General features: G+C 52.4%; 6 protein-coding genes across 6 annotated transcripts; 3 read left to right on the top strand and 3 right to left on the bottom strand.

Moving 5' to 3' along the window:
- Positions 1-984: 984 nt before the first annotated feature.
- BDZ99DRAFT_384616 (putative serine/threonine protein kinase) lies at positions 985-2,874 on the top strand (the record flags this gene model as incomplete). Its single annotated transcript, XM_033715388.1, has 1 exon — positions 985-2,874. One exon carries the CDS (start codon positions 985-987, stop codon positions 2,872-2,874), a length of 1,890 nt encoding a protein of 629 aa, XP_033578601.1.
- A 3,218-nt stretch (positions 2,875-6,092) lies between these two features.
- Positions 6,093-8,436, bottom strand: BDZ99DRAFT_518889 (uncharacterized protein; the record flags this gene model as incomplete). Its single annotated transcript, XM_033725351.1, has 5 exons — positions 6,093-6,152; positions 6,207-7,535; positions 7,590-7,621; positions 7,680-8,299; positions 8,363-8,436. The coding sequence occupies 5 exons, from the start codon at positions 8,434-8,436 to the stop codon at positions 6,093-6,095; spliced, it is 2,115 nt and encodes a 704-aa protein (XP_033578600.1).
- A 350-nt stretch (positions 8,437-8,786) lies between these two features.
- Positions 8,787-10,033, top strand: BDZ99DRAFT_497326 (NAD(P)-binding protein; the record flags this gene model as incomplete). Its single annotated transcript, XM_033723503.1, has 2 exons — positions 8,787-9,679; positions 9,734-10,033. 2 exons carry the CDS (start codon positions 8,787-8,789, stop codon positions 9,843-9,845), a joined length of 1,005 nt encoding a protein of 334 aa, XP_033578599.1. The 3' UTR covers positions 9,846-10,033.
- Positions 10,034-10,537: 504 nt separating this feature from the next.
- BDZ99DRAFT_475163 (uncharacterized protein) lies at positions 10,538-12,885 on the bottom strand (the record flags this gene model as incomplete). The annotated part of the gene is made up of 6 exons (XM_033721960.1): positions 10,538-10,545; positions 10,602-11,283; positions 11,663-12,013; positions 12,080-12,379; positions 12,449-12,665; positions 12,779-12,885. The coding sequence occupies 6 exons, from the start codon at positions 12,883-12,885 to the stop codon at positions 10,538-10,540; spliced, it is 1,665 nt and encodes a 554-aa protein (XP_033578598.1).
- A 316-nt stretch (positions 12,886-13,201) lies between these two features.
- BDZ99DRAFT_461642 (uncharacterized protein) lies at positions 13,202-15,113 on the bottom strand. Its single transcript, XM_033719666.1, has one exon. It carries the CDS (start codon positions 15,060-15,062, stop codon positions 13,581-13,583), a length of 1,482 nt encoding a protein of 493 aa, XP_033578597.1. The 5' UTR covers positions 15,063-15,113; the 3' UTR covers positions 13,202-13,580.
- Positions 15,114-17,187: 2,074 nt separating this feature from the next.
- BDZ99DRAFT_569625 (uncharacterized protein) lies at positions 17,188-20,066 on the top strand. Its single transcript, XM_033727907.1, has 2 exons — positions 17,188-19,391; positions 19,575-20,066. The coding sequence occupies exons 1-2, from the start codon at positions 17,241-17,243 to the stop codon at positions 19,686-19,688; spliced, it is 2,265 nt and encodes a 754-aa protein (XP_033578596.1). The 5' UTR covers positions 17,188-17,240; the 3' UTR covers positions 19,689-20,066.
- Positions 20,067-20,096: the final 30 nt, after the last annotated feature.

The following is a 20,096-nucleotide window of genomic DNA, read 5'->3' as shown; positions in this document are numbered from 1 at the left end:
AAACAGCCCAACACTCCCTCCGACTCCGCCCTCCGGCTCCTCCTCCGACCTCTCTCACGCCTCCTCATCTCGCCCTCAGATCCTCATCTACGCCGCCACTCAAGTAGTCTGTCCGTCGTCATCGCATTGATGTGAGGCTAGCTGCTACGGACAATCGGACTTGGTCAACAAAGCCTCGCCGCCTGCGTCGTCATCGGATCGTGCCCCGACGTGCTCCACAACATCCACCCAACCACCACACCTCAGGCTCCAGAGACTGTCTTTGATGCGTGCAACAGTATCAGAGTCTACTCGAGAGCCCCGCCGCTACGCAGTATCGTCATCCTCGTCGATCCCCTGCTCCCGTTGACTCACGACGTAAACAAACCGACAAAACTACCATTTGGCAGCCCATCTGTCAACAGTCATCACCCGCCATACCCACGCTTTCCCACGTGTTACGAACATTTCCACCACCCTATTTACGCAGCGACCTCTTCGTCTTCATCTTGTGAGCCCAGCCTCGACCACGACCCAACTCTTTCCTTCGCCCTCTCGTTGATACGGGTTATCCATACAACCAATTAATACATCAAATGACAACAACAACTACACTCTTTTCATTTCCTTGCCTCTAGTCGACGGAACGGATCCCCCTGTGCATATTTCCCTACCCGACGACCTCTTTTAGCGTACCTGGAGTCTCCCTGGAGCGGCGGCCACCGATACCCCGGCCATTCTGTTTTGCGTCTCCCTCTTCTGCCTTTCTCGACACCACCTCCACTGGACTCGAATCTCTCCTACTTACCGTCTTATTGCTATTCGCCCCAAGTTCTGTTGCACCGAAAAGTCTCATAGACCTTTGTTGCTAGGGCTGCTTTCGCCCCCCTGTCGGTTTACGAGCCACTCCGTCTTTAAGCGTTTCCCTCTGTACTCAATTGCTTGCCCTCGGACCCGTCTTCGGACCCTCTCGGCAGTTCCACCATCCCTTCTACGTCGGTATCCATGGATTGCATGCGTAATCAGTTGTTTGAAGGCGTTGTACTGGATGGACGATTCGAAACCATCGCACCCCTTAATCATGGCTCCTTCGGCATGGTCTTCCAGGCGAAGGACCTCTGGACCGGAGATATTGTAGCCATCAAGTGCCTCACCAAGACTGCGGGAGCGAACGACTGCTCCATGTTCGCTGTTGACGACAAATCTGAGGAACTTGACATCCACCTCCGCATCGGATCTCATCCAAACATCGTCAACCTGATTCACTCCTTCGAGACCAAGAATCACATCTACCTCGTCCTGGAATTCTGCTCGAATGGCGACCTCTATGAAGCCATCCGCCTTGGCAAGGGACCCCTCCAGACCCAACACGTTCGAGACTTCATGCTCCAGCTGGTCGACGCTGTTGAGCACATGCATTCGAAAGGCATCTACCACCGTGACATCAAGCCTGAGAACATCTTTCTCAACCAGTACGGCGAGATGAAGCTTGGCGACTTTGGTCTTGCCACCAAGGACGCCTGGTCTTTTGAGGCAGCCGTAGGCAGCGACCGCTACATGGCTCCCGAGCAGTACGACCCTTCCAATTTCGGCTACTCGACCGCGAAGGCAGACATCTGGGCCATCGGTATCTGCCTGCTGAACGTCTTGTTCTCTCGTAACCCGTTTGCTGTGCCTGCCACCTCGGACCCGCTGTACGCAGACTTCGCTCTCGACAAGCAAACACTCTTCGACGTGTTTCCAAACATGTCTCAGGACACCTTCGAGGTGCTGATTCATTGCATGGCAATCGACCCCGAGAAGCGATCTCTGTCTATGGTCAAAGAAGCACTCGAACGCGTCCTCAGCTTCACCACTGATGACGAGTCCCTCGATGAGTTCTGCACTGAGGAGCGCGAGACTGTCATTGCGAGTGCCAACCGCGAACCCCTCCGCACCCCGTCCGTCTCCACTGCTCAGCTCAACAATGACGGCTCGTTCCCTTGGGCCAAGGCTCTTGCCTTGTCCCCGCCGCAGCAGCTCCGCCAGCTTTCCGCAATTCCTGATACGGAGACGTATTCGGAGGATCTGTTCTCTTCCTCGGAACAATCTCAGGACTGGTACGATGTCAAGCCGGACACCGCTTCTACTGTCTCGTTTGTTGATTCTGGTTTGGGTCTGTCTTTCAAGTCTTATGGCAACGCCCAGCCCGAGCCAATCAAGGTCCAACGTTCTAAGCCTGTGCCTATTTCTGGGTCAATGCCTATTACGGCTGCCAGACCTATCCCGAGCATGTCTACGGTCTTTGGAAAGAAGAGAGATCTTATTTCTAAGAGCTGGAGTGATCTCTGGGACGAGGAAGAGGAGGCTCATCACGCGGTAGCTGAGGTCGAAAATACGTTTGAGCGTAAGGGAGGCTTCAAGAAAGAGAAGGCTTGGGATCACTTCGAAAGTGAATCAGGCGTCTCGACTCCCCGTGGTGGTCTCACCGAGGTCAAGAACCCTGCTACCGCCAACAACAGCAGGAACCGCACTCCCGAACGCAAACACCACGTGGACGACCGAATCAGCGAGCACACCGGCTTCGTCTTCGAAGACCACACGCCTGCCCCTCGCTACTCTCCTCCATCGAAGCGTACCATCATGGACAAATGGGCCGCGTTGGGTGATCGCAGGCGAGCTCAACAGACGCCGCAGAAGGCCCAAAAGTCTCCTCAGCCTGCCACGAAGCGAATTCGGGCAAGCAGCTGGAGGCGCCATCTCAACTTTGGCCAGAACCACGCCAATGACAGCGGCATCTGGGAGCAGAAGGAGCCGTGGAGTGCTTCGCGAGACTGGCGTCAGCATCCAAATTTTTCTACCGATGACGTTGGCGATTTAGAGTGGGTTGGAGGTTGGCATGACCTCCACTTGTAGTCCGGCTGCTGCGATCGATCTTCCCTTTTCCACTTGCTTTTCTTTTCCCTTGAGCGACTTTTGAAAAAAGGATTGCTTTTCCCCAAACAAACTTATCTTCTCCCACCCTGTAGCTTTAGATATACCCCCGTCTTACCTCCTTTTATTCTCCTTCTCCTTGACGGCGCTCATACACTATCCCCTTCTAAAGTTGATTTTTCCACCTATTCGGGCTTTCATAAACGGATATTCTTATCTGGGTTACTGGGAGCAATGGGATCGCGGGAGAAATTGACTTTTCGTTGTTGTTCAATGGGCATATGCATGAGCGTGGGTTTTCAAGAATGGCACCAAGGGGGACAAGATGGATCTGACATTATTTTTCAACAAAGCATTTCTTCGTGTAGTTGTTACAGCACTTGTACGAAGTATGGGATGGATATGAGGGTTTCATGGATGGAGAAACTGATAGCGGTGTCCTCCTTTTTCTATTTGTTTCTGTTGTGCGGCGTTCACGTTTCTTGCGCAAGTGGAAAATGGACCAGGGATAGGGGGATTGATCAAAGCAGCCGAGACTCGTATCTGGGGATCTTTGGAATTGAAGACCTAGATTTACCCACTCATAAATTGCTCCTGATGATTTGGTGATTGTGATTGTGATTGTGATTGATTAATGAGGGCCAGAGAAGCCGCTTTAGGGTCAAGCTAAGGGTACACTTTGGGTACTTGCGAAAGTATCTTACGAAAACAACCGCGTTCGTCCTGATAGTCCCGCAATTTCACCGTATGTTGGCTTTCATGTTCTACGGCATTGCGTAGTGGCAAGTTCCTCCATTTCTACTTCTACTTACATTTCTGCATCCCTTTAACTATACGTCTTCCTCCTACTCACATTTCTCCTTGTAGATAACTCATATTTCCACGTCCAACTACCCACACTTTCGTCGTCATCCCGCTCCATTCCCGTCCCCACATACATCCCCCCCCCCGAACTCCCTCCCAAAATCCAAAACACCCTCTCCCACAAATAATCCCTCCATTCATCACATTCCCCGGCTCCCACCGAAAATCCGTCACGATCGCCCCTTCCCCGAATCCCAGCCCCGTCGCATCCAAGGCCGACGACGATCCTGCCCGCTCGCCATCGATCTCACCGCTGCTAACGGATATGGCGGGATAATCCTCGTCCGACGGAGACCGGGGGGAGGGGGGGTTGGTGACCGACGTGGCCACTCTCCACAACCACACCCCCCTTGCCCCCCGTCAGAGCGTTCCCCCCCCCCGTTGCGAAAGGAGGTTATTGTCGGCGGCGGCTTTTTGGGGGGGGCCTTGGATGCTTGGATCGCGGTGGTATGTTAGCACTGCTGAGATGGTGGAGGCTTGGGTTTTTGGTGATGCGGGATGGAGTGCGATTGCTGTTCCCGGTGATTGACGACTGGAGGGTCTGGGAAGGGTCTGGATCGCCGGGGGGGTGGTGTCATGGATCGGCGGTGGAGAGGAGGTGGAAGGTGGGAGGGGATGGTTGGGCGGGTTTGTTGGTGGGTGGATCTTTGGGGTCCGTAGGGTGATGGATTAACACATATAGGGGATGGTAAGGTTAGGGGATGATATAGGGACGTTCAGGGTTTTGGAAATGTGGTTTAGTAAGGGCGAGGATGGAGAGGCTGGGGTGGAAAGAATGATGGTGAGTGAGGTTGGTAGGGGATATATCTGCCTGCTAGCTATGTAGACCATTGCGTAGATCTATTAAGGGTTGTAGTGTGTGTGTGTCTCTCTTGAAACCACCCAACCCCTAACCTACCTTTATATCATTAATCTGTCCAAGTGGTTCGATCCGTGACTCTTGTTAATATTGTTGAACGCTATGTGCTATAGCATAGCCTTGCTACTTACAGGTGTAATTTAGAACCACGCGCTGTCCCACAATTGCAACATCGCCACAGCTCGATCCGTAGCTCTTGTTAACATGAGTAATTAGACGCTGCGTGCTATATAGCATGAGCTGCTACTACCGATGACTTTCAAAACCATGCGCTGTCTACAATTCTAAAAACACGCCACTCCAATCCGTAACTCTGGTCAACATTTACACCCCTTTCCGCCAACACCTCAAGCGTCGCGCATCGTACCTCCAACTCCCCCTCCACCCCCCACCCTATCTGCCTTTCAAGCACTATCACAATCCAGCTTTGTTACTTTTACTGCCATTTCCCCTCCTAGAGCCACGCCGTGTACCAAAACCCCCCACCTGATCTCCTATCTAAGCCCATTATCCAACCAAATAGGGCGTCTGGTCCGCAGCCCCTTCTCCCAGATAGCATCGCTTCAGTTCCATATCCGGGGGCGCTTTTGGCGTTGCGCCGTTCCCAGGGTTCGAGTTGGATGTTGCTCCTTACTCCTTGCTCTTCCAAAGCTAGCGCTGACGGTGGCTTTGGCTGTGAAACGCCGTTCTCTTCGCTTAGGATAGCCCTCGAGGCCTTGGGGGGGGGGGGGGGGGGGTTTAGAAGAGGTTGTGGTGGGATGAAGGTGCTGCTGATGTGAGCGATGCTTGCTTGTCACGCGGAAGTAACTCTTAGGGGGCAAGACTTAATTTCACTAGCTAAACTCTATGTGCACTTTTGAAAGCTGAGTATGTACAAGCCTCCACCAGCGAGCGCTGCGGTACTGCCAACAGTCCCATTCGAACCTTGCGCTTTGCCGTCTCTTCGGACATGTTTGGCATGAAAGCCTGCCTGCCCCTTTGAGCAATGCGCGCAGAGGGAATTAATCATACCTAGATCTTCGTTGACGGAGCTGAAGACGGGCTCGATGGCTGGTGGATTACTAGGCTGTGAGTGCAGTGATGCAGTGATTTGGGACGGATTCTCTTCAGAGACAAGAATGGTCCGGGCGTGGAGAGCAGGATGAGGGAGTGTTGGTATAGAAAGTTTAAGCAGTTGGGGTAGGGGAGCAGCATCTGTAGGTTGATTGGGGACGACGCATCGGCATTTTTCCAGGAGCCGTAGGTGCGCGCTGACAGATCTATGATAAGGGAGGTCATTATCGCCAGCATGAGGGTTATTAGGCAACTGAGCGATGCCGACATCAACGAGGGTCGAGGTTCATTCCTCGATATTTGACCGTGATAGCTCTTAATCTGGGTTCAGGTCCTTAGTTGGGGGATTTCCTGTCGTATGATCGCGGTGATGGTGGATTTACAGTCCTAGAAGCGCATTCCAGTGTGTGCACCAATACAGAAATCACTGAACCGCGGCATCTGGGTCCGTATCCATATTTTGGAGATACCGGTCCAATAGGCCCTATTAATTTTGATCAGAAGGCTAGTTGGCATACTCCAGTTCTTGTGAACTTACCCAGTCGATGCTCTCCGATCCGTCGATCATTTGCGACATGATATCCGCGTATGGCAGTTCTGAATCGACAATTGGATCCGGATCCGTATTCCCAGACGAAACATCGTTCACGAAAAAAAGACCAACGTCATTCGCAGCCACCTTTTTGAGCATCAGATCAAGGGCGAGTGCTGCAATGTGCGCCTCAGGAGAAGCTGCACTGTTGACGGCCCATATTCGTTGAGACGTCTGGAGGGCTTGATACTCTCTGCCAGCAAGCTGTTGATAATCCCTTCCTTCTCTTGAGGCTGCCATTCGGGAGCGCATGCGGACAGATAGATCCAAACAGACCACCATAGCGGCCAAAAGAAAATCATGCACGGGCAGTGAAACGATCATCCACCGGTCCTCGTATAGCCGCCCACCGGGCTCACACGCTTTGTGCAAATCTGCTTGGCGATAAAGCATATCCAGGGCTGCTTCAACGCAAGCACGTCGTGAGGGTTCATGTCTAGGGTTTTGCAGCTCGTAACTGATGTATCGTCGATGAAGGACGATAAGTCCCTTTAGGTAGAGGACCTCTATTGTGCAACGTTCCCATATGAGACAAGAGTGGTCTATAAAGGAGCGATTGACATCTCGCCGCTTCAAAGACTCCGGGATTGTACTGTATAATTGGTTCATTTCAGTGTCTAGCGCTATTGTTTTGTCGTAAGCTGGCACTGAGAGTGACTGTGTATGCGCTACGATCTTCTTGAAGACTCCCATGACGCCAGATTTGACAATAGTGTAACGAACAGGTGTGTTCTCGGAAGGGGGCCTCGATGGTGGCAGTACTGTCATGTCAACGAAGAGATCGGAGTACTCCAAATTGCGAGGGACCTCAGTGTCGCAGAATTCCGTAGGTATCATACTTGGGAACCCCATTTGAAAAGATATCAATGCGTCCAGTTGGAATATGTTAAGCCAGACTCGACGCCGCATCTCGCCGTCGAACGCAGTGATACCAGCCAGGCTGCTTGGATCACGATGATAGCCCATGCGAAATGCTAACCTTATAATGGTGCCCATCTCGAACCATGGATCGACCGAGACACTGTCGTTGCTGAAGTAACAGCTCTGGAGATGAAGTAGAAATGCCTCCAGTGCGTATGCGTTGGCAGTAGCATATCGCCCGAGAACGAGACATTGCACCGTTCTTTGTTGCAATATCGTTATTGGAGGTATCGAACCATCGGGCTCTGTTATGCTCGATATCCGGCGTAGGCTTACTGTGACACTGAGAACAGAGAACAAAAGGGCCACCCAGAGCGGTGGTGCTGTCAACGGTGACTCCCAAAACGTTGCGTACTATAGACACTCTGTGAGTCACGGCTGCTTGATTACTATGCGTGGGAGATTTACTTCATCTTGAAATTTGGTTGGATGTATAATACCTAGGCAGGAGTTTGGGTTAGTGACCTATTTCAGCTGACGTTGGATGTTTTTTCTTACCCAGAACCATGAACCGGGAATTGAAATACCAAGAGAGCAACATATCGCATATGGGTTGAGATGGCAATGATCGTGTGATCTCGTCAAAGCTCGGGTTCTGGTCTGAACTAAATAGAAAACCGGCGTCCGATACCGCGAGATCCACGTCAAAACCTATCCCATTCCGTGATATAGGCTGATTTGATATGGATAAATGCTCTCGGACTTCTTTAATGTCGTCCAAAATGGATAGCCAATGGCTGGGATCGATGTAGTTCACTTGACCATTTCCGGTCTGCTGAATATGAGGTGTCTCTGGGGTTAGTGTATCTTCTCCTCCACTTGAGCTGCTCAAAGTTGAACTCTGCTCTGTGGGCCTGTTATACTGTTCGGCTGATGATGCGACAAATCCACTGTCTGCTGTGGTGACCTCGCTTTCGGTAAGTAGCCCAGGCTGGATAACGGCATCGGCCGACAGAAAGGAAGACACCAAATTCTCAAGGGTACTCAGTCTGTCTTTTAAATCGCGGCCTTTGGACGGTTCAGGTTTGTTTCGATTGGCATTGGTCGCGTAGTTACAAAGTGAAGACCTGCTCCGCCTCGTGCAAGCATCGCATGGTAAACGGCGATTACACTTCAACCTACAGATATGTATGTGAGCATGTGCTCGCCGTGATATCGAGGGGGATGAGAATATAGCATACTTTCGAGTCCGGCATGGCTCGCAGGAAACAGGTGGCCGATTTCGTTTTTCCGTCTTCCTAGAGCCGGCATCCATGGTCGCCATATAAGCGTAAACAAACCACCGTGGGCCGGGGATGTTATGCGAGCTGGTGGTGAGTAGGAGGCGCGGAGGTATTAACCCCGCTGGCGAACAAGGGGCAGCGTGCTATCCCCGACCCAATCAGCGCCCTCCAGTCCCTCTCCAAGCTTTTACACAACGTGCGCCTAACCAAAGGACATATTAAAGCCGGTCAAGTGGAGATGCTCACTGTGGCCCCTTAGTGAGGCAAGGTAAATATAAAATAGTTCCCTAGCATTCAGCATGTTTCTCCTCCACCTCTCAATCCAAATCCGCTCTCGTACTTTCAGCAACAAGAACCGTCTCCAAGAAAACTACAAGCTTCAATGTCTACCCTCTCAGCCCTCCATGGGGTTCGTTCAGTTCTTGTGTCAAATCTTTTCGTGAAGCTCCCCGTCCCAAAATCTTCAGAGCTGTCAAATCACACGATTATTGTGACTGGCGCCAACACCGGCCTTGGATTCGAAGCCAGCGCTCACTTATCACGACTGGGGGTGGGAAAGTTGATTATGGCAGTGCGCACTCCAGCCAAAGGCGACGAGGCAAGGAAAAAGCTTCTCAAATTGACCGGTCAACCAGACTCGTCTATTGAAGTCTGGCCCATCGACATGGACAGCTACGATTCCATCAAGACTTTCGCGGCTCGTGCCTCTCAGCTTCCACGCCTTGATGGCGTGTTAGCCAATGCTGGAATCATGACTGAGCATTTCAGTCTGAGTGAAGGCAACGAAAAGACTCTGAATGTCAACGTCATCAGTACCTTCTTGTTGTATCTGCTGCTCCTACCGAAGATGCGCGAATCCGTGCAGCAGACAGGATATGCCTGCCGCTTTGTGATCCCTAACAGCGCGTTACATTACATAGTCCCGCTAGCAGAGCTCGAACCTACCAACCCAAGCATCATCGGCCGGCTAAACGATCCTGAGAAAGCCAATATGGGTGGTCGATACCCTCTGAGCAAGTTGCTCGTCATCTACGCAGTGCGCGAGTTCGCCGAGCGGTCCAGCGCTTCTGGAAAGGGATTATGCATCATCAACACGCCGAACCCCAGCTTCTGCAAGTCGAACCTGGCACGCGAGGCCCAAGGAAGCCGCGGCTTTAGAGTTGCGGAGAAGCTCTTAGCCCGCTCCACTGAAGAAGGCAGTCGCGTTCTGGTTCATGGGTTGTTGGCAGGTCCAGAAACCAATGGCCAGTATCTGTCCGACTGCCATGTCGAGACGTAAGTAGTTCCATGCCCTCTTGTTACGTTACCTTCTCCTGACTTCTTCTACAGTCCTGCGCGCCACGTCACTAGAGATTGGGGTAAACAGGTACAGAAGAAGTTTTTCAACGAGCTTCTCAAGCAGCTGGAAATGATCCAACCAGGCATCTCGTCGAACATCTGATTTCTCTTAATAACAATGACACCATATCCGACATGGGATATCTTTTGCAAGGGTGATATACAGAGCGTATATTGCAGGCAAAAGTGTGCTCATTGCGTTAGATGCGCTTTTCTATGTATACAATCATTCGTTGAACGAGATAAAATAACTTAATACACCTTTAACAGAGTCAGAGGTAGCCCATAGCCATATAAAGACTAAAATTTGTTTTTATCCTGAGCAACTCTGGATTATACGATTTCCAGATCGAAGATTTACTCTGAATAGCTTAGACTATTGCGTATGAAGCACGGGACTCCTCCCTTACCTGCTATAGATGATGCCTTTGAGATGTGCGTGTGTCGTCTGCATCTTCTCCGCATGCCGTGTAATGGTTTAGCTCGACTCTCACCGGGAAAATAACGCAAAGAAGTCCCGAAATGAATTGAATGGAATTGGATTGAGCTGCACGATCTAGACAACCAATCACCGTTGCTGCATAATCTCGACAAGAAAGTAAGAGCCTCATCTCCACTCCATCGCCAATTTCTGAAATTTCAATGGTATGAAACATAAGCAAAATGCAGAAAGCAGAGTCATAGATAACCACCCCCTTCAGAGGCAGAAGCATCCCAATCCCAATCGCAACCATCATGCCTATGTTCATGCTTAAACCGAATCGCTCACAGCAACAACTGACCATCAATACCGCATTACCATCCTACAGAGTGTCAGTCCTTAAGATGATCATCTGATCGACTGTTAGAGATCACATACCTGGCTGCGGCGGCTGCGGTGTATGACTGCCATACCCACCTGGCTGGCCACCATGCTGCTGTTGTTGCTGACCATGCGCGCCCTGTCCTGGATACCCACCCTGGCCGTACTGGCCCGGCTGCTGATGGCCCTGATCTCCATAGCCCTGGCCATACTGCTGCTGAGGCGGTGGAGCACCATGACCTTCGTGGCCGTACTGCTGAGATGGCGGAGCGCCATGGCCTCCCTGGCCATACTGCTGCTGAGGCGGAGGAGAACCGTGACCTCCGTGGCCGTACTGGTCATGCGACTGGCCTCCTGGGTTGTATTGCCCTGGTGGCGGGGGGTACTGGTTATTCCCGCCTCCATACGATGGGTTCGGGGCACCGTAGGGCGATTGGCCTGGCGGGGGGTATTGGCCTGGCGTCCCGTGCTGGGAGCCATACTGTTCGTGCTGGCCGTGCTGACCGGGTGGATTGTACTGGCCTGGAGCTCCGTGTTGGCCTGGGGGGTTATACTGCCCCGAAGGGGCGCCGTGCTGCTGCGTACCGTATTGGTCGTGTGCACCTGGTGCGCCGTAGGAAGGAGCTGGAGCTCCGTAGGATGGCTGACCATGCGGAGGTGGAGAGTGGTATTGGCCTGCAGGTGGGCTGGTGTGGCCACTGTGCGGAGCATTGTACTGTCCTGGTGGTTGATATTGGCCCTAGTTGAATGTTAGAACTGGCTTAAAGATTGCTAAAGAAACTTAGAACGTGAAATGCAACATTGGATGAAGGCGCTGCGAGCAAATTGAATACTGTGAGAGCCTGAGTCCTTAGAGGGCCTTGAACTCCTAGGTGTGAAAGAGGGCCCCCTTGAGCAGGCTGGGGACTAGAACTTGGAGCCGATTGATTCCGGATTGCGGGCAAGGGTCTCCTAGGTGCTGGAATCCTTCGCCCTCGAGGTATAAAAGGCGTTCGAGGCCCATAACGCCTTAGATGCCTTAGAAGGAAGCCCCGAGCATTCGAGGCTGTTAATACAGGGTGGGGTCTAGGTGAGCGCCTTCAGGCATCCGTACTGTCGATTTGATTTTCGGCGCGTACAGTGTCGTCGGAGGATATACTTCTTTCATCTATAGCACGTTCGACTCGAGCTCTTTGTGGTGGGCCCAGGCACATTGTTCGTGGATGAGCGTCGTTGGGCTCTGAAGAAGCGCGCCTCGGAGCCGGATCATTGAAAGCCAAGCGATTGCCGAACGAAAAGGAACGAGATCTCTGTCTTACCGGAGGAGCTGGGCTACCATACTGGCCCGCCGTGGAACTCGGAGCTGGGCTGCCGTATCCAGGAGTGCCGTGTTGGCCTGCAGGTTGATACGCCGAGGGCGGTGCCTGACCTGTATACGTGTTACCACCTGCTCCATGACTGTAACCATAATCCGTAGGTTTCTGGCCATGCTACACATAGAAGTCAGTGTACTCTCCTCAAGTGGGATACCGTGAGAGGAGCGGTATGGTACTCACAGCACCACCACCGCCAAGCACACCCCCAAGCAACCCTCCCAAACCGCCCGATTGTTGATGTTGACCACTCTGCTGCCCTTGACCTCCAGTCTGTCCATGGGACTGCTTCCCACCGCCGAGCAGACCGCTGGCAAGCTGTCCTACAAGCCCACCTCCTCCACCGCCTGAGCCACCGTGACCCCCACTGCCAGACTGCTTCCCGCCACCCAGGAAGCTCGAGGCAAGACTGCCTACGAGACCACCTCCACCACCTTGTCCGCCGCCGCTTTGCTTACCACTCAGCATATTCATAGCCATGCCCTGTGCCCGTCAGCATCAGTATACCTTAGACATCGAACACCACGTCCGTGAATCTGGGGTGGAACGTACTCCCAAGCCGCCACTCCTCTCACCCGTCTGTCCATCGACCCCCCTCGTGCCCTCACCGCCTCCTAGTCCCTGCTGCTGGTGTGGTGCATCGTACGGATTGGCGCCCTGGGCGGGTGTGCCGGCGGGCGAAGCGCCGGGAACCGCGGGTGCGGCGGAGGTAGGCATGTCCCACTGCGAGACGCCGGTAGCGATTTGGACGTAGTAGTATTTGCGGGAGCTGGTAAAGATACGGTGTAAGCGATTGTCTGATGGATGGGTGGGTTTTGCCGGGTAAATATGGTTGAAGGATTGACAAGATCGTTGGAAGGAGGAGGGGAAGGAGGGACCTACGTGTTATCGAATTGCGGTATCCACCCGGAAGGCACTTTGGGGAGGTTTGGGTCCGTGGGACCTGAATCGGGGGAGACTGGGGGGAGCGGGGGTGTTGGTTCCGCCATAGTGAGGGGAAGCAGGTGAAGAGAGAGTGAGGAAGGTGGTAGTGTATTTCGCGGGAGATAAGTTCGTGGTCGGTATGCAGTGATATGCGGTATTTAACAGGGCACAGAAATCGGTCGCATGGTGCGAGTGCGTCCCTATTGAGGCTATGCTGACATGCTCAGGGAGACGGGAGCTGAACCTGCAGGCAAGGTCGCGAATTGACCCCTCAAAGAGGCTGTGCTGTGGCGTCATCCCGTTGTTTCGGCTGGTGTTGCTCAAATCAATCTGCATAGTTAGTAAGACTTCGGCCAGTGTTCCTCAAATGATGCAGACGTGCGAGTGAAAGCACAAACAGCACAGCGCCCGAAGGGGAGCAGCTGAGCGGTATTACACTCCATTTTCTATCAATAGCTAGCAGCTGGCAACCCTGATCAGTGAGATGAGATGAGATCAATCGTTTCATTCGCTCGCCAAGAACCCCCCAATGCCCCAGGCCTGGCAAGAGTTCTCATCTCCCATGTGTCCATCTGATTGCGCCCCCAAAGACGTTGTACAAGCGCTGGGCCTGTAAGTTGAGAAACGATAGGTATGTACAGTGTGAAGGAAGAGTGGAAGCCGCCGAGACACTTTGGCCCGTCTCCAAAACACCATTTCCATGCACCCCAGCCGTAAATGTAGATACGTTATACAAGAGAGGAAATCCACGCCCGATTACCTACCAAGCATACCCATCGTTATCGTTCTCTTCGTTACCATTCCAATCTTCGTCTCCGCTCACTTCCGAGTCCAAGAAGTCACCCTCATCGAACACATCTTCTCTAGGCCGGAGATTGTCGATGCGAATATCCACCACACGACATCTACCTTGAACATGTTTCTCGACGATCACTTCTTGGGGTGAGTTTGTGTCATTTTCGCTCTCCGAGGTTCGGGCGCGGCTGCGCAGACGTTTGGTATCCCAAATATCGTCCGACCCCCGAGCCTGTCGCCTACGAGCGCCCCGGGGTAAGATGGGCGCATCACTGTCTGAACTCTCCATTCCATCACTCGGCGAGCTGATGATTGGCGATGTCGTCGTCGCCTCATCCATCTCGTCTTCGCTGACGTCTCCCTGGGCGGTTGCATTCCCGTTCCCGCCGGCTACTTGCGAAGCCTTCCATTCTCTGAAAGCACGCAAGGATACCAAGTGGTCACTGGGTGGCGCAGATCGTTCGAGGAATACCCTCTTGAAACGCGGAATCCATTCGTCTCGGAAAGCGGCTCGCTCACGCCAGTTTACGTCTACCATGGCCTTCAACACAAGTTCGCGAAGGTCCGGCAGCTCTGCGGCGGCATGAATCAGCGACTTGAAGAATGTCTTGGCGGCAGGCGCAGACCACTTCCGTAGGTAAACGAGGTCCAGGACTTGCAATGTGGATGGCCAAGACGGTACCTCTTCCTCTGTGAGAAGCTCGTCGTACTTGGGGTCCGCATCTCGTGATGTGGTGAATGTGGAGTAGTAGTTAAGGTCCATCCTGAGAACTTCCAACCGAGGGCATGAGCTCTTGAGATCAGGCAAGAACGACAGATTCAGGGCTTGGTTGTGGTTCAGGATCAGTTCCTCCAGCTGGTTTCCATGGGTGAGTAGATAGGCCCCAAGTACTTCCGATGTGAGCATCCCACAGTTGGCAATCGTCAACGAGACGAGTGTCTCTGGGAGTAGCGGAAGGAGCCTCTCGTTGACGACTGTAGACGACACGAATGAAATAGCCCGAAGGCTGGGAAGAGCGGCCAGAGCTGACGCTAAAAGCTCTTCCTGTGACGGCTGATCTTCAACGTCCGCTAGGTCCTGTGGAAAATTTGTGAGGACCAAGTCTCGGAGAGTCTGGAACGACACCTGTCCGTGAACGTCCTTCATCCGTAGGATGCTCGCTGAATTGATAGTCTCCGTAAGCAGAAAATGATTCCACGTCCAGCCCTTCAATCTTGCTCCGCTCTGATCCAAACTCGTGAAGAGCCCTGGAGGATAGTGTCTACTGGCGAGCCGACGCACAGTCAGTTGTGCTTGCCTATATGGTGGCCGATCGTGGGGGTCGAATATCTCGACCTCTTTGAGAGTCCTCAAGGGAGTGATGAGAGTTGTCAGATCTAATTCTGCGCGGCCCGTTGGAGACCGATGTGGCATCTTGGTAACATCAAGCTCCAGACGCTTGACCATGACTTGGTAGTCTCTATCTGCTGACGCAGGCGTCTGTGACAAGGTCTGCAACAGCTTGCTCCTCCTATCCTTAGGTAATGCGAAGAGCGGCGGGTTGCGATAGAGCGCAGTGAGGGCAGGTTTGGTGAAGAGCTGGTGCATCCGGGCCGTGTTGAAAAGCCATGAAACTGCCGGAGTCGGAGAAAGGCCATCGTAGAGTGGATGAGAAGCATAGACAAAGACCTGCAGTAGGACATGATATGGAAGCGCTGTCCAATTGGGTATCTTGCCGTCCGTCACGAGTAGTTTGGTCTTTGGGGGGGCTTTGGTTTGAGGATCTGAACGTTTGGTGACTCGGCCTGTGATATGGAGTTAGGACCAGTTCTTGAATATAAATAAACTGATGGAGTGTTGTTTGGGCTTACCTAGAGCTCTACGAGGGGTCCTATTGCCCGACTTATCTTGGGACCGCATTGCTTTGCGCTGGGGTGTTGTAACATGCTCTACATAATCGCCTTCGGGGTCTTCGTCCTCGGAGTCTCGGTCATTACGGCGATGTGCTGCCTTGACCTTGGCTGCCTTGTTCCGTGACCGCGTCGCTTTGCGCTGAGTCGTCGATGCCTCCTCTCCTGCAGAGTCCTCGTCTGAGCTTAGCTCTTTGTATGATTGAACATGTTGGCGGCGCGACCTAGCAGTTTTCTGGGGTGACTGCGATTGGGTGGTGCGTGCAGTCCTGCGGCTCCGGAGCGTGAATTGTGGTTGCGACTGCGACTGCGACTGCGACTGCGCAACGCGCCTAGTCTCGCGGTGGACGACGACGGGCTGCTCCTCGTCGAGGGAATCAGCCTCGGAATCAGCAGGTGTGTCTTCATCACTGCTCGGTTCGCGGTAGGATATAGAGGCGCGCTTGCGCTTCAGGTTGCGAGTCGCCATGGTTTCACTGACATGCCGGAGATAGGGCGGTAAAGATGGTGACAGTTCAGCAGCGGGCGTTGCCAATCGAATGGAGTGGAAGACAGGAGGATCGCCTGCGGTGTGTCGAGGTCCCCAGAAAGCGTGTCCAGGAAGTTGGGGAGAGGTTGGAGAAACAAAGACAGTGATGCCTGCTGGTGATGCGCGCAGTCAGTGACGATGGCACTTGCATCAAATGTCTGGCGCTAGCGCAGATCCCGGTCGGGTAAGTTTACCGCCAAGGAACGCCAAGAAATGCTGCATATGCAGGCGCCCATTAAACGTCCTCAAGATCTGGCATCGTCTATGTTTTCAATATTCATCTCTCAGAAGATAGCTAAGATAACTAACTAGTTAACCGAGAGCATCTGAGAGCAGTCACGCCTGAGAAACAGCAGCATTTCGTCCTGTCCACGCTTTTCGTTCCTGAGATCGCCGTGAAGCACCTCAAGCTGATATGTCACTTTGAGTATCCAATTGCTGTGACAAACGATGCGTTCTTCTGAAGGTGCATGAGCGCCCCGCGATGGGCTTCAGGTCCAGCCCTTTCCTCTTCGGGACGTCACGCTTAAGTCGCTTAGTCAGCCAAGGCCTGCAGGGCTCTCGTTTGCCAGCCGGCGCGTCAGAAACAACAACCCTCCTGTAAGTCGCCGCGTGCAAGCTCACCAGCAACCTCTCCTCTGTCTCTTTGTCCGTGCGACATCGTATAGCTTTCTTGTCGCTCTCCGACCCGGCGCGCATCTCTGATTGCCCAGTCTGTTTGCCGGCGTTTTCACGCAGAGCTGTTCAAGCTCTCGCGGCAATCTTCTGTTCAGAAATCTCGACTTTCTGTCGTGGCGCTGTGGTTGTAGTGAAGTCGGAGGGACCCTCATTTCCTAGTACCACGGTGGCCACTCCTCACTGGATTCGCGCCAACAGCGCACATGCCACCTCAGGAACCCCATCAAAATCTCCATTGACCTTTCGGGTGGGCATGATCTGTCGCATTCACCATTAAAGTCCTCAGGGTGCTTGGTTGCGACAGCTCTGCGCTGCGGCTGTCTGCTCGCCATTCTCGTGACAGGACCTCATCCGGCGACCCGCACCTTCACCGCAAGAAAAAGAACACTTCTAGCTCACCAAGGAAAACACCTACGCCTTTCTCTGTCGCGTCATGACCTCTTTCCACTCAGTCGATCACCACAATACTATCCACGTCGCTCCCATCATCACGAACGAGTTCTCCCCAGTCTAGTTCACGGCGAGAGCATGGTGATCACGCAAAACCCCGAATTTAAGAACTTTTTTGGAAACTCCTGCCTATATCTGACTCTGAAGAAGTCAAGAAACAGAACTTTCTTGTCTAGAAACCTTGAGGCTGTTCTGGACCATCATCAACGACGACTTGAGAACCCAGCTCTCGCCAACACAACAGACACGCGTAGACACACGCGGGTCCACTGGAAGTATCCTGAGATACCTGAGGGCATGGACGACTTGATACAAAGCTTTGAGAACGGAGAGATTCTTGAGGTTTCTGTTAGAGGGTTTTGGCCTGTAGACACTTCTTCGAAAAAGAAAGCATCAAACAAATTGGCAGTCGAGCCAAAGGCGAGAGAGGCGATATGGGACAAGCTCGAAAACGTCGAGAATATCATTAGACAACCTTGTCGGGTCAGACTCCAAATTGCAGTGGTCGATCCTGACAAGACCAAGTCTCGGGGCGACAGATGCGAGATTCTATACTCTACCGACCATCCCGCGACTATCTGTGGAAAACAGAACAGGCGTGGCCAGAAATTTCTGAAAATCGATGTGGAACCGTTCCGAGTACAAATACCTACACTGACGGTCCTGACGGTCCACAAGTTCAATGGCGGACGATGGAAGAACGTCATGGGAGCCAAGTACGAAACGACCATAGCAATTTCACCCATGGACAGTGTTAAAGCTGACGAGCTGCTACACTTTTTAAAGCCCAATAGCGAGCTTGGTCGTTACGATCATGCGGCTCTGTTTGGAAAATGGAACGACTTGCCACAGCTTCCTTCCAATGGACAGATGATTCCTGTGTACCGTAAAACTAGCGGGGGACGGATGCAGTTTGAGCATGAGATCGATTTTGAGATGGTTTATACGAAAAGCCAGGTGTCGCCAATCGCACTATATAACCAGTCTTCAAAGCGCATCCGGCCAAATCAGCTCCCTTCACCAGTCTCGGAAACACGGCTTCTCGACGAGATGACTGAGGTGACATATAGACTCATCAATGGCAATGCTTCAAAAGTTATGACCTATAAAGCCAATATGTGTCTCTTTTGTCCCGACAAGACTCTTCCCAACAGCGAAAGGTTGCATCATCACCTTAAAACAGACCATGACAACTACGATTTCAAAGTTGAGACACAGCAGAAGGAGCGGGGTACAGCGACATTGACTGAAGTTACGATTCTTGTTGAGCTCTCTGAAAAGAGGGAGGACTTAAGAGCAAGTGACTCAGTGCCTGATACACGCGCCGTCAATTGGGTTGCGCCACAGGAACCTTTCAACCTCGCCGAGTCAAACAAGGGCAACTCGGATTGGGTGACAAAAGGCTCTTACCATGGGAAGAGAAAGGCGACCAAGCCTGTTGCTGGGCAAATCAAGCGTAAAGAGCCGAACGAGGTCATACAGCAGCTACCTGTTCCAATTAGGAAACTACACAAAGTTCCTCGAGCTCCAAACGGCATAACGTTCTTCCGGACGCTGTCAAAACGTCCTTTGGAAGAGGGCGAATGGGTCAGTGAGAGCGACGACGATATCGACATAACATGGCTTAAACTCCGACGGAACGGCGCAACGAGCGACTCAGACACTCCAGAGTCGGCCAAAGCCCTTATCAAAAGGCTAGACGATCATATGGAAGATGAGCAGCTAACTGACGACTTGCATGTCGGTGATGCTATTGTTCGATTCACCTCCCAAAATCGCGAGTGGTTGCAGGAATCAGATCATGGCCAACAACTCTTAAAGAAAGCAGCAGAACTTCGAGACGACGATATCATCACAGAAGCTGTCTATCAACACTGCAAACAGTTCGCACAAGTTGATCCAATTGAGAGCAACAAGAGTAGATTGCACAACAGGAAGGAAGGCGTAATATCAACGCCACCACGAACGCCAGCTACATCCTCAGCGAGTGTTAGTTCTGTCGATGGAGAACCCAGAAAGTGTAAGAGATCAAACACTAAAGGCCGCGGACCCTCTCAACAACAAGACACCGACGGTGATGTTGAGATGTTAGAGCCAAGTCCACCGGACAGTCGACAACTGAGCAAAGACCGTGGACAGTCACACGCGCCTGTCAGCGGCAGATGCTTATGTGGTAAACAAGCTGAATCGGTTGATAATCTGCGTGAGATCATCTGGTGCGACAATCCTGTAAGTTTGATCTCATCTCTTCGTTTCTCAGTTCTTTTTGTTGCGTTTCATCATCATGTCACACCTTCTACACACTCCTTAGAATATTGCAACACACTGAACCACTTGTCATCTTTTTCTGTTCATACGCTTTTCGCTGCTGTCAGTCCTAATAAGAACTCCATCACTAATTCATTTCCTCAGCACTGCGTCCGCCACTGCTTCCACATAAAATGCGTCGGCCTGCCCAAAAGATGCCGCGGCTGGGCTTGTGACGACTGCAAAGGCGACGAAACTCTGTGGCCGACAAAGGACTAGTCCCCAATTATACGTTCGCAAAGCGAGGGCGGTGGAGGTGGTTGCGGTTTGAACAGGGGCGCAAACAAGTATCGCATCTGACACCTCTTCCTCTACCTACCCAAGCTTTGCCCACTGAATCTGCAAGGCGACGGTGGCGCTTTTCCTGCATTTGCAGTTTTCTTCTTTCTTTTGTTTGGCTTCAGCATGCGCCGGCGTTTTGGTCGGGGGCGTATAGCATATTTAACATGACGTGGGCCGGGTGGTTCCCAATATTTTGGACGAGGTGGGGATTTCTGCTGCTTTGCTTACTTCATGGGATGGATAGTTGCTCAAGAGCGGTATGGAAGTGCGTTACAATCCAGTAAAATAGACTATGATTATCGCTTCAATTGCGGGTGCCGTTTCTTTGGCAAGACAAGTGATAAC

This window comes from Mytilinidion resinicola (assembly GCF_010093595.1).
Source record: "Mytilinidion resinicola strain CBS 304.34 unplaced genomic scaffold BDZ99scaffold_7, whole genome shotgun sequence".
Classification (NCBI taxonomy): domain Eukaryota; kingdom Fungi; phylum Ascomycota; class Dothideomycetes; order Mytilinidiales; family Mytilinidiaceae; genus Mytilinidion; species Mytilinidion resinicola.
The sequence above is the reverse complement of the archived record's forward strand: the minus strand, read 5'-3'. Positions and strand labels throughout refer to the sequence as shown.